Source organism: Heterocephalus glaber, unplaced genomic scaffold, assembly GCF_053883595.1.
Source record: "Heterocephalus glaber isolate CG9 unplaced genomic scaffold, H.glaber_assembly_v1.0 deba00001673, whole genome shotgun sequence".
In the NCBI taxonomy this organism is placed as follows: Eukaryota; Metazoa; Chordata; class Mammalia; order Rodentia; family Bathyergidae; genus Heterocephalus; species Heterocephalus glaber.
The window spans coordinates 3369326-3382903 of NW_028258410.1; the positions used below are offsets into that span (position 1 = coordinate 3369326).

At 37.9% G+C, this 13578-nt stretch overlaps 1 protein-coding gene and 1 pseudogene across 1 annotated transcript; one reads left to right on the forward strand and one right to left on the reverse strand.

Annotated features, from left to right (window-relative positions):
* Window positions 1-1365: 1365 nt before the first annotated feature.
* On the forward strand, window positions 1366-2304 carry LOC101720245 (olfactory receptor 2L13). The gene has a single exon (XM_004841209.3). The coding sequence runs from the start codon at window positions 1366-1368 to the stop codon at window positions 2302-2304; it is 939 nt and encodes a 312-aa protein (XP_004841266.3).
* Window positions 2305-2972: 668 nt separating this feature from the next.
* On the reverse strand, window positions 2973-3086 carry LOC147822095 (U6 spliceosomal RNA; annotated as a pseudogene).
* Window positions 3087-13578: the final 10492 nt, after the last annotated feature.

Sequence of the window (13578 nt, forward strand, 5' to 3'; positions counted from 1 at the left end):
GCTACTGCTCACCCTTCCCTTTCTAGTTGAGCAGCTTTCCCATGTGCTTGAGTCTTGCCTCCACATGTGCAGATATGTGCCGAGCAGAACAGGCACAGCACTCCTGTGTCCACAGACAGAGACCTAGACAGATGTAGAGAATCAGATGTGATCTTTGCAGAAGCATAGCAATCACACAACTGGAACAGAATGCATTCAGCCAGGAATTACTAGAAATCCTGGAAACATAAGCCATCACACAGGGGCAAGTCTCATTCCAGCCTTAACTGTAATTCAAAAAATTTTCTTTCCATTAGTGAATAGTACTCTTAATACTTGTGAAAAGAAGCTATTTATGCCAAAATTTGCAGAATCTGTGGTGTGGAAGGATGACAACAAATGAAGTCATGGATAGAACAGCATACACATGTTATAGATCACTAGGATTCCTATATAAACATATAATGAAAAATGACCTGTATTTTATTTAATCCCCATGTTCATGTCATATTTCCACCATTATAGTACTCATAGTTTGAAGCTGTGAAAAAATAAAGAAAAATACATGGTATGAAATGTATTACCCTCATCAGGTATAACTTTCTTACATAAAATAAGAAAAAAATGCATGCAAATTTTTGCAAATAAATTTGAGATTTTAGGGGTTCAAAAATAGAAACATCATTTGGAATGACAGCATATTGAAATAATATGCTAAAAGTAGGGCTGATCTCATAGCACATAGAATATATTGACAAATCAAGGACAGAATTTGGTCATGGATGCATTTCATACACTTCATGAAGTTCAGAAGACAGTCTTTAAAGAATGTTGACAGGTTGAAAATCTAGGAGAGGATCAAGATTTATCAAGCTCTGGTCAAGGGAATGGGAAACACAAGGAATTTTTAAAAGTAAAGGAGAACAAGATACTGACAGCTCAGAATTTCTGTACACTGAAAGATTCGGAGTCACACATGTGAGTTGCTATTGTAGATACACCATGCTGAATTGAAGTGACTAGGAATTACCATTCCTCGATCTCTGTGACTTTCTAGTGATGCTGAGTAGTTGGTCAGCCAAGAGTCATCCAGGAAGGAAGGAAGGCCTATAATTGATGATCACTGCCCATGGTTCTAGAGTTTATAATATGTATATATACATTTTTTTCTGATGATTACCAGAAACAATCAGAAAACAAACTTTTAATTCAGATATTAAGTTCAAATTAATAAACAGCATAGTGTTGGAGGAAAAATAATTCATTCCACTCAAATATTAGTAAAATACATTCTCTTTAAATTCTAGTCTTCTGTTTAATTTCCTAATTATGCTTAGTGGTTGTATTTTTATTTTTCTTTCAAGGAATTTAAAGAAGAATATTTTCATGGATAAATGGAACCAAACTTCACATGATTTTATTTTGTTAGGGCTGATTCCTCCTAATCACACTGGCCTACTTCTCTTGTTGCTTATCATGTTTGTATTCTGCCTTGCTTTCATGGGTAATTCAGCCATGATTCACCTCATACGTGTGGATGTCCGGCTAGATATGCCCATGTACCTTGTCCTAAGCCAGCTGTCCCTCATGGACCTGATGTACATCTCTACCACTGTCCCCAACATGGTGGTCAATTTCCTCTCTGGTCAGAAGAGCATCTCCTTGCCGGGGTGTGGGGTGCAGAGTTTCTGCTTCCTGACTATGGCATGCTCTGAAGGGCTACTCCTGGCCTCCATGGCTTATGACCGATTTGTAGCCATCTGCCACCCCCTCCATTATACCATCCGCATGAGCAAAAGTGTGTGTGCAAAGATGATTGCAGGATCTTGGACACTTGGCTCCATCAACTCCCTGGCCCACACAATCTATGCCCTTCATCTTCCCTACTGCAGGTCCAGGGCCATCAATCACTTCTTCTGTGATGTCCCAGCCATGCTGCCCCTGGCCTGTGTGGACACCTGGGTCTATGAGTACATGGTTTTTGTGAGCACCAGCCTGTTCCTCCTTCTCCCTTTCCTTGGAATCACTGCTTCCTATGGACGGGTCCTTTTTTCTGTCTTCCACATGCGCTCCAAAGAGGGAAGAAAAAAGGCCTTCACCACATGCTCCACACATTTAACAGTGGTGACCTTTTACTATGCTCTTTTTGTTTACACCTATCTTCGACCCAGGATTCTCCGTTCCCCAGCAGAAGACAAGATCCTGGCAGTTTTCTATACCATCCTCACCCCTATGCTGAACCCCATTATCTACAGCCTGAGGAACAAGGAGGTGCTGGGGGCCCTGGAGAGAGTGTTTGGGATATTGTCTTCCAAGAAGAAATGATCCTGCAGGCCCCACTTTGCTTCCTCTACTTCTCATTTTAGTGCTTAGCTGAACACTGTGGAAGAGTGACATCTGATAGAAACATGGTAGGATGCACCTGTGTGACTTAAAATCTTTAGTGACACATTAAAACCCAGTGTTAATTCAAATAATATGTCAGTTGCTGTATAATACTGTAATACTTTTTTCAAAATGATATTGTAATCATATTGATATTAAGAGTTCTTTTAATGTTATATTATCTGCAATTATAATTAAATGTCTTATATAATGTTTTTGCACATAGTGTTCTTATATAAGATTATTTATGGTTATACTGACATTGTGATTTCTATATATTTGATGCGGAATTAATATTTTGCTCATATATTTTGTTCCTATTCTTTTTTTTCTAAGTTCTTTTATTGGTACATTTTAGGTATACAATTAGTTTACATTTCTCATTGGGTATATGTACCTATACATGATGTATCTTGTTTCTTATTTTTTCCTCATTACCTGTGTGCCCTTCACCCCCTCCACCCTTCCCTGTTTACATAGACATCATTTCCATTTTTCTCTTTCTCACAGTTTTTCTTTTCCCTCCTCTCCTTTTCCCTTCCCCTCCCTTCACCCCTTCCTTTTTGTAACGTTTTTCCAATTTAAAATTATCAATTATTCATTTTAATAAAATTATGGATTACTGCATGAATTATGAATTTGCATGTCATCCTTGCATAGTGGCCATGCTAACCTTCTCTGTATCATTACAATTTTAGTATATGTGCTGCAGAAGAGATCACTTTTGTTTTTATTCTATTTCATTATTCTTCTGTATGTTTCTTGTTGGAATACATTGAAAGCTGTACTTTACACATTTCAAATATGAAAATCCACATGTAGCCAGTGTCTACTGTGTTCAAAGCAAATGATTAGAGCAAAACTGCTCACACCATGGAGGCTAAGAAACAGCAACAGCATGTATCAAACCAGAGCATAAGAAAAGGGAGACAGCGGATGCTGAGATTTAGGTTCATACTTACACTGCTGAGTTGAAAGGGACCCATGATAGTGTCCTGAAATGAATAATGATGTGCAATCAACCACCATTTGATTGTACATTGTGTGGAGAGATTGCCTGGAGGTATGAAAGCAGACACTAGAATGGATAGAGTGGAAAATAGGTGAGGGAACTTATATACTACCCAAGATCACCTCTCTCATGTACCTGGACACACCTGGGAGTGAGCTTCACTAATCTGTGAGGTGTTTCATAGACCAGTGATGTTCACAACTCTGAATAACATCTTAAACACAAGTCTGGACACATCTTCAACTACATTTAATGTCCAAATAGACAATCACAAGTTTTTAATTCTACCTATCAGGTATATAATCAGAAATGAAAATCATCTATTCCTCAAAGTCTCAAAAATATCATCATTTTTCAAAACCCCAAGCCCATTTCTCTGATGAGCCTCAAGGCAGCTCTGCAAAATGTGAAAAAAATATAATTACAATCAATAACATCATTGAGTAAACATTTCTACTCTCAAAGGGGATAATAGGGAGGTACAAAAATCAAACCATACAAGACCAAAACCCAACAGGGTAATTAATTGATTATATAGCTGCATGTCCAGTATGCAGGGCAAGCTGTGGTGAGACATGAGGTCCAGGGCCTTCTTCTGAAATCTGGGTGGAAGCTTCTGTGATTCAACACTTCTCGCATTCAGAGCTCCTGAAAATCCAGGGCAATGTGGATGGCCTTCATTGATTTATTTGCATTGTGCTCTTAGTCTCCATTGAATTGATTTCTGCCCTGATATTTATCATTTCCTCCATTCTATGGGTTTTGAGTTTGTCCTGCTCTTCTCATTCAAGAAGCTTGAGGTTCAGCATCAGGCAGTTTAATTAGGCTTGCTCTGTTTTCCTAATACAAGTATTCACTGCTATGAATTTCTCTCATAAGACTGCTTCCATTGTGTCCCACAGATTCTGATATGTTGTATTGTCATTGTCATTTAATCGAAGGAACTGTCTGATTTCTTCTTTGCATTCCTCTGTGACTCATTGGTTGTTCAGAAAAGTGTTGATCAATTTTCATGTGTTTATGAATTTTTTTGTGGTTTCTTTTGCTTTCGATCTCCAATTTCATCACACTATGGTCTGATGTTATATAGGGGATAACTTCAATTTATTTGCACTTACCTAAATATGTTCTATGAGCAAGTATGTGGTCTACTTTGGAGAACAACTCCTGTCCAGCTGAAAAGAATGTGTATTCTGATTTTTGGGGGTGAAACACTCTCTAAACATCTGTTAAGTTCATTTTTTCAAGAGTTTGATTGAGTTCTAGTATTTCGTTGGTTGTTTTTCATCTAGTTGATCTATCTATTTGGGACAATGGGGTATTGAGGTCCCCCACTACAATTGTATTAGTGATTATATGCTTTTTCATGTTCATTAGTATTTTTTGTATATAGTTTGGTGCACTAGAGTTTGGTGCATAGATATTTGTGATTGTCATCTATGCCTCTGGATTGTTCCATTTACAAGTATATAGTGTCCTTATTTGTCTCTCTTAATCAGTGTGGGTTTTGAAATCCACTTGATCTCCAAGGAGGACAGCTACTCCTGCTTTTTGGGGGGGGTTGCTGTCCTGTGGAGTAATGTTTTCAATCCTTTAACTTTCAGTCTATGAGATTCTTTTTTAATTTAGTTTGTTTCTTGTATGCAGCATATTGTTGGATCTTGCTTCTTGACCCTTTCTGGCTATTTCTTTCAATTGGTCAGTTGAGAACATAAGCATTGATGGTTATCATGGATACATATTGACGTATAATTGTCATGACATTTTCTTTTTGTTGGATTCTCCCCCTTTGCTTTTAATTTCTTGTCAAGCCCAGTGGATTCCTTCTGCTGAGCTTCCTTGGGTTGTGATCCTCATTGTCTTTTCCTGGGATTTATTCTAAAATTTTTTGGAGTGCTCATTTGGTATTCATGAAGTTTCTACGGTGCTCTTTGACATGGAAGTATCTTTTTTTTTTTTTTTTTTTTGGTACTGGGGATTGAACTCGGGACTTCCTGCTTGCAAGACAGGCAGCAGAACCACTGAGCTAAATCCCCGGCCCTGAAACTATCTTATTTCACCATCAAATTTGAAAGATAGTTTTGGCAGGTACATCAATCTGGGTTGGATGTTGTTTTCCTTTAGGGCTTGAAACATGTCCCTCCAAGCTGTTCTTGCCTGGAGTGTTTGCACTGAGAAGTCTACTGTGATTCTGATGGGCTTTCCTTTGTATATGATTTGTTTCTTTTCTCTAACTGCTTGTAGAATTTTGTTCTTCTTTTGGATTTCTGGAATCCTAAATATTATATGCCTATGTGTAGATTTTTTTTTGATCAAGCCTAGTTGGAGTCTTATATGCCTTGGTAATCTGTATGTCAGGTCTGTTCCCCTGCTGGGGAAGTTTTCTAACATCACTTCTGTGAACAATTTTTTTATGTCATCTGCACTCTCTCCTGTTTTTTCATTGACTCCAATCAGTCTTATGTTATTTTTCTTTGCATCATCTAGCAGCTGCTGGATTGATTTCTCCTGGTCCCTTAAAATTTTGAATATTTTTTTCTTTTCATGGTCACTAATTGCAATCTTATCTTCTATATCTGAAATTTCAGTCTTCACCCTGGCACATTCTGCTGCATTGACTTTCAATGGAGTTTTTAATCTCCTGGAAATCTGTTTACATCTATTATATGGATTCAATTTGTTTACTATTTTGGCATTCCATCATGTTCCTCAGCTCCTCTATTATTCTATCTGTGTCTTCTCTAGGTTTGTTAATCATGTCTTGCACTACGGGCACAATCTTTGCTGTTATGTGAGAAATTGTTTCTGATTTCATTTTTTTCAGATCCTCTTTCATTGCTAGTTCTGGGCATCCAGGTGGTTGAGTATCAGAGTGTTCCATCTTGTTTCCCTTTGGGGTTACTATGGGTGATCTGGAAGTCTGGATCTGAGGCTTGTTTACTTGTCTTCTAATTTCATTGGGGGGGATGTTCCTTATGCCCATGCAGCTCACCTCCTCTGCACTCGGAGCCATGCCATGCCCACCCAGAGGCCTACTCTATTCTGGGAGCTTTGGTATGCCTACCCAGAAGTCTCCTCCAGGTTGGGATCTGCAGAATGACTACCTGGAAGCCTTTTCCTGGCTGCGAGCTGTGGCATGCTGATCTGGACATCTCTGAGCTGGGACCTGTGACATGCTGACCTGGAAAGCTCCTCTGAGCTGAGAGCTGTGGCACACCGACCCAGAGGCCTCCTCTGTGCTGGGAGCTGTGGCACGCCTACCTAAAAGCCTCCTCTGTGCTGGGATATGTGGCATGCCTACCCAGAAGCCTCCTCCTGTATAGGAGCTGTGGGAGTCTGACCTGGAAGCCTCCTCTGGGCTGGGAGCTGTGACATTTGGATCTTTAAGAGCTTCCACTTCTTCTCTGGAGATGTGACTGACATGGTGTAAGACAAACACTTTAAATTTACTCAGAAATTTAATAATATCTATATTTTTTAGAGTTAGCTGTGATAAATATGACATAGTATATCAAATACTTGGAATCCATTTAAGTACTATGCATCTATTTCTTCAAATACCTATTTAGCTGGTATTCTTCAAAGTGATTTTGTGAATTTTGTTCAAATTGGTTTGGCTCTTCTTGTGATACATGAGATTGGGAATGATCCTGAAATACTCATGGCTGATAAGTTTAGGATTCCTTTCATGAATTTAAATTATGGGCATGAATGTTTTATTTATTTTCTTTTTGAAAAGAGAAAGTAGTAATAGAAATGTAAAAATAGATATGGAAAATGCAAAATAGACTGAATTAAAAGCTATGTGAAAAAATAGAAGAAAAGGGGTAACATTAGCCCAGTACAAGAGGAGGCTGTTGGTCACACATGTCCAGCATTAGTGACCACTATCAAAGCAAAGCTGCCTTAGGAACCAGTGGGATGTACACATGTGTAGTGAAGGCTTACATCCTGTTGCCAGATAGTATCACTCATAAACATAGATAAACATGTCTTCTACAAAATACCAGCAGGCTGAATCCCAATTAAATTAAAGATAATGTTCACTATGATCAAGGGGGATTTACCCTTGGGATGTGCAAATTTGGTTGAATTTATGCAAATCAATGAATGATACACAAAATTAACAATAGGAAGGACGATTCATAGATAATCTCAAGAGGCTCAGGAAGTCATTTCTTGCAGTTCAACACACTTTCATGATAAACACTCTCAACAATTTTCCACAACAAAGACACACATGAAAGTCCACCGCAAACTTCCAGTAAATAGTGAAAACCTGGAAAGTTTTCATTAAATCTGGACAAAGTGAAGAATGTGGACTCTCCCCTTCCAATCAGTGCAGCATTGGAACCCTACAAAAGTGATTGGAAAATGGAGTAAAATCCATTCAAATAAAGAAAGGAAGAAGTGACATGTTTTCTTTGCTGATGACATGCTCTCATGGAGCACATTTCAAAGAGTCCATAAGGTGACTTGTAGAAATGATCAACACAGGGTCGGGGATTTAGCTTAGTGGTAGAGCCTCCTGCCTCACAAGCACAAGCTCCTGATTTTGATCCCCAGTACCAAAAAAAAGTGGAAACCAAGTCTATGTAAATAGGGAAGGGTGGAGAGGGTGAGGGGCACACAGGTAATGGGGAAAAAAATGAAAACCAAGATATATCATGTACAGGTACAAGCACCCAATGATAAATGTAACCGTATCGTATACCTAAAATGTACCAATAAGAGAATTTAAGGGAAAAAAAGAAATTACATTTAAATCCTATTCATAATAGCATAAAATAGAAACTCATGTGTAAATGTAAACAAAGTAGTGTAAGATGTGAATACTTAAAGCCACAAAATATCAATTAAAGAATTTGTAGATGACATGAATATATGAACAAGTATCTGAGTTCCTGGATCTGGAGAATCAACATTGTTAAGATTCCATCATACAGGCCAGGGATTTACCTCAGTAATTTTGCTGCCTGCTGTGCAAGTTCAAGGACAAGAGTTTGATCCCTGGTACCAAAAAAAAAAAAAAAAAAAAAAGATGCCATCATACTAAACTATGTACAGATTCAAAGCAATTCTTTTCAAAATTTCAATATTATTTTCATGAAAAAATGATGTTTTCTAAGTAACAATGAAAGGTTGCAATCATTAGAAGCAATCTTGAAGAAAAATGACACAGCTGGAACCATCATATTACTTGACTTTTAAGTCTCATACAAATTTATTGTGATCAAATTACCTTGACAGAAGCATAGAAGACAGAGACATTAATTCAGGAGAGAGAGCCCAGAAATAAACCCTCATTCAAAACCAATTGATCCAGTATAAATTGCTGAGGACAGGAGACAGAGAAAGGAAAGATGGTCTATGGTACCACATGAAACTTAATTTGTTCCATGTTTCTGGTCATAAACTGACAGGAACCTAATCAAATTCATTGGTTAGGTTCAATGTTGCCCTTATGGGGAAATTTGATTTGGTTCTTGTCCAATTTGGTTTGCAAACAGAATTGTGGAAAGAATTAAGTATTTGAAACAAGGAACCACTGTACCAGACTTGTCCATAGGAAAGAGTTGTATAATTATAGTATGAACACTAAATAAACCAAATATTTCCTGGTATTGATCTACAGTAAGTGGAACAACTATTCTTCTCACAATAGCACAGTACTCAACAGGAATAATGTAAGGTTAACAATTTACCTAGAGGTTAATAAAGGAGAGTTCTTATTCTAATAAAGGTAGAGAGATCAGGGAATTAAAAAAACAAAATTCAAAAACTTAATTGATGAGGCCCTCCATCCTGCCATTCCTGACCCAGAGGAAAGGGCTTGTAGGCCACCATCTGTACAGCCACTCCTGGGCAAGAGGAAGTGGTTTCTGAGCCACTATCCCACTGCTCCCAGCTTAGAGGAAGGGGCTTCCAGGCTGCTGTGTGGCCCTATACTAGTGGGCCAGAGGAAGGGGCTTCTCACCCACTGTCACACCAATCCTGGCTTTAAGGAAGGGGATTCTGGAATGTTGTTCATCCCACTGGTCCTGGACCAGAGGAAGTGCCTTCTGAGTGACTGTCCCACCACTCCTGGCCAAGAGGAAGGGGCCTTCAGGCCACCTTCCTTCCCGCCGTTCCTGACCCAGAGAAAGGGGCCTCTGAGCTGATGTCTCACCACTCCCAGCTCAGAGGAGTTGAGCTGTGAAGGTGCTAACAACATCCCTCCCAGGTCCAAATGAGAAGACACATAAATAAGTATCAAATCAAACTTCAAGATCGACTACAGCAACCCCAAGGGAAATGAGATGGAACACTCTGATACTCAACCACCTGGACCACCTGAGCTGGCAAAACAAGAGGATCTGGAAAAAATGAAATCAGAAATAATTTCTCAGATAACAGCCGAGATTGTGCTCTTAGAGAAAGACATGATTAATAAATCTAGAGAGGAGCTCAGGAACATGATGTAATGCCAACATAGGAAACAAATGGAATCCATAAAACAGATTCAAATAGATTTCCAGGAGATCATAAACTCCATTGAATGTCTACACAGAAGAATGAGCCAATGTGAGGACAGAATTCCAGATATAGAAGATAAGATTACAATTAGTGACCAGGAAAAAAAATTGCATCAAAATTGTAAGGTACCACAAGAAATCAATCCAACACCTCCTACATGAAACAAAGGAGAAAAACATAAGACTGATTGGAGTCAGAGATGAAATGAGAGAGTGCAGATGACATAGAAACACTGTTCACAGAAGTAATGGGAGAAAACTTCCCAAGCAGGGGCAAAGAAATTGACATACAGATAAGTGAGGCATATGGGACTCCAAATAGCCTTGATCAAAAAAATCTACACATGGGCATATAATTGTTAATATTCCAGAAACTCAACAGAAGAACAAATTTCTACAAGCAGTTAGAGAAAAGAAACAAATCACACACAAAGGGAAGCCCATCAGAATCACAGAAGACTTCTCAACAGAAACCATCAAACCAAGAGCTTGAAGTGACATATTCCAAGCTCTAAAGGAAAACAACTTCCAATCAAGATTGATGTACACTGCAAAACTAACTTTCAAAATGGATGGAGAAATAAGATACTTTCATGACAAAGAGCACCTTAGGAACTTCATTAACACCAAACCAGCACTCCAAAAAATTTTAGACAATATTCTAGGAACAGACAATGAGGATCACCACCCCAGGAAGCAAAGCAGAATGAACCCATCTGGCATGACAAGAAATTAAATGTAAAGGGGGAGAACCCAACAAAAAGAAGCAGTCATGGCAATGATAAATCAATATGTTTCAGTTCTAACCATCAATGCTAATGTTCTCAATTCACCAATCAAAAAGAATAGACTGGCAGAATGGATCAAGAAGCAAAATCCCACAGTATGCTGCATACAAGAAACACACCTAATTCAAAATGAAACTCATAGACTGAAAGTTAAAGGGTGGAAAATAATACTTCATGTGACAGGAACCCCTGAAAAAAGAAGGAGTAGCTATGCTCTTGGCAGATCAAGTATATTTCAATCCAACACTGATTAAGAGAGACAAAGAAGGACACTACATCATTGTAAAGGGAAAAAGGGAAAAATCCAACAGGAAGAGATGACAATCATAAATATCTATGCATCAAACACTACTGCACCCAACTAGATAAAACAAATACTAATGGCCATGAAAAGTCATTTGTGCACTAATAAAATTGTAGTGTGGTACCTCAATACTCCACTGTCACAAATAGATAGATTCACTAGACAAAAAATAAGTAATGAAATACTAGAACTCAGTCGAACTCTTGAATGAACTCAATAGATGTTTACAGAGTGTTTCATCCAACAAAATCAGAATACACATTCTTCTCAGCTGCACATGGCTCGTTCTCCAAAATGGACCACATACTTGTGCATACAACATGTTTATGTAAGTGAAAGGAATTGAAGTTATCCCCTGTATATTACCAGACCACAGCGTGATGAAATTGGAGATCCACAACAGAAAGAAACTGGAAAAATTTCATAAACAGGTGGAAACTGAACAACACACTTCTGAATAACAAATGGGTCACAGAAGTAATTAAAAAAGAAATCAGATAGTTCCTTCAATTGAATGACAATGACAATACAACATATCAGAATCTATGGGACACAATGAAAGCAGTCTTACAAGGGAAATTCAGAGGAGTGAATACACATATTAGGAAAACAAAATGAGCCCAATTAAACAACCTGATACTGAATCTTAAGCTTCTAGAAAAAGAACAGGACAAACACAAAGCTCATACAAGGAAGGAATTTATAAAATCAGAGGAGAAATCAATGCAATGAAGACAAAGGAAATGAAACAAAAAAACAATGAATCCAAGAGTTGGTACTTCGAAAGAATAAACAAAATTGACAAACTCTTGGCCAACCTTATAAGGAAATGGAAAAAAATTGCCCAAATCTATGCAATTAGGAATGGAAAGTGTGAAATTACAACAGAACCAGCAGAAATCAAGAGGATCATCAATACCTACTTCCAGAACATATACACGAATAAGATGGAAAACACAGAAGAAATGGACAGATTCTTAGAAACTTAGGAATTAACAAAGTTGAATGAAGGAGACCTAAAAATTCTAAACAAACCAATATCAATCAATGAAATTGAAAATATAATTAAACACTTACCAACCAAGAGAAGCCCGTATCCTGATGGCTTCACCACTGAACTTTACAAGACATTTAGAGAGGAACTACTGCCACTATTGTTTAAAGTCTTCAATGAAGTTGAAAGGAAAGCAAAGCTCCTGAAATCATTCCTGGGAGCAAGCATCACCTTGATCCCCAAAGCAGAGAAAGACCCAACTGAAAAAGACAACTATACACCAGTCTCACAAATGAACATAGATGCAAAAATCTTGAATAAGATACTGGCAAATAGAATGCAGAAGGTCAGCCAGAAGATCATGCGCCCTGACCATGTGGGATTTATCCCAGGGATGCAGGATGGTTCAACATACATAAATTAATCAATGTAATACACTATATCAATAAAGCCAAGGACAGATAAGATAGGATCATCTCAATAGGTGCAGAAAAAGCATTTGACAAAATCCAACATGCATTTATGATAAAAACCCTACAAAAATATGAATAGACAGTCTCTACCACAATCTGATAAAAGCCATCTATGAAAAACCAACAGATAATATACAAAATAGTCAAAAACTGAAATCCTTCTCACTAAAGTCAGGAACATGACAAGGATGTCCACTATCACCACTCTTGTTCAATATAGTTTTGAAAACATTAGCCACAGCAATTAGACAAGAGAAAGAAATAAAATGAATAAAAATAGGAAATGAAGAAGGCAAATTGTCATTATTTGCACATGACATGATACTCTATATCAAAACCCCAAAGAACTGTACCAATAGTCTTCTGGCAATAATAAGCAAATTCAGTAAAGTAGCTGGATACAAAGTCAATACACAAAAGTCAAAAGCTTTCCTCTACACAAACAACAGACTCACTGAAAGAGAAATAGGGCAAACAATTCCTTTCCCAATAGGATCCAAAAAACTGAAATACCTAGGAATCAACCTAACAAAAGAAATCAAAGACCTCTTCTCTGAAAACTATAGCACGTTGAAAAACATATTGAAGGGAATATTAGAAAATGGAAAGACATCCCTTGCTCCTGGGTATGAAAGATCAATGTAGTGCAAATGGTCATACTTCCAAAATTGCTATGTAGATTCAATGCAATCCCAATTGAAGTGCCAGCACCATACTTCATGGACCTTGAGAAAATAATTCAAAAATTAATTTGGAATAAGAAGAGACCCAGAATAGCCAAAGCAATTCTAGGTAACAGAGACATGGCAGGGGGTATTACAACTCCCAACTTGAAACTATACTATGAAGCTACTGTGATAAAAAACAGCATTTTACTGGCAAAGAAACAGACCTGAGGACCAGTGCAACAGATTAGAAGATGCAGAAACAACTCCAGACACATTCAGCCACTTCATCTTTGACAAAGGACCCAAACACCCTCACTGGAGGAAAGATAGCCTCTTTAATAAATGGTGCTGGAGAAATTGGGTTTCAACATGCCAAAGACTAACACTAGACTTATGTCTCTCACCATGCACTAAACTAAAATTGAAATGGATTAAAGATCTAAATATTAGAAAAGAAATG

Excerpts from the sequence above, each read along its gene's own strand:
- LOC101720245 (XM_004841209.3), top strand. The coding sequence starts at position 1,366 with ATGGATAAATGGAACCAAACTTCACATGATTTTATTTTGTTAGGGCTG.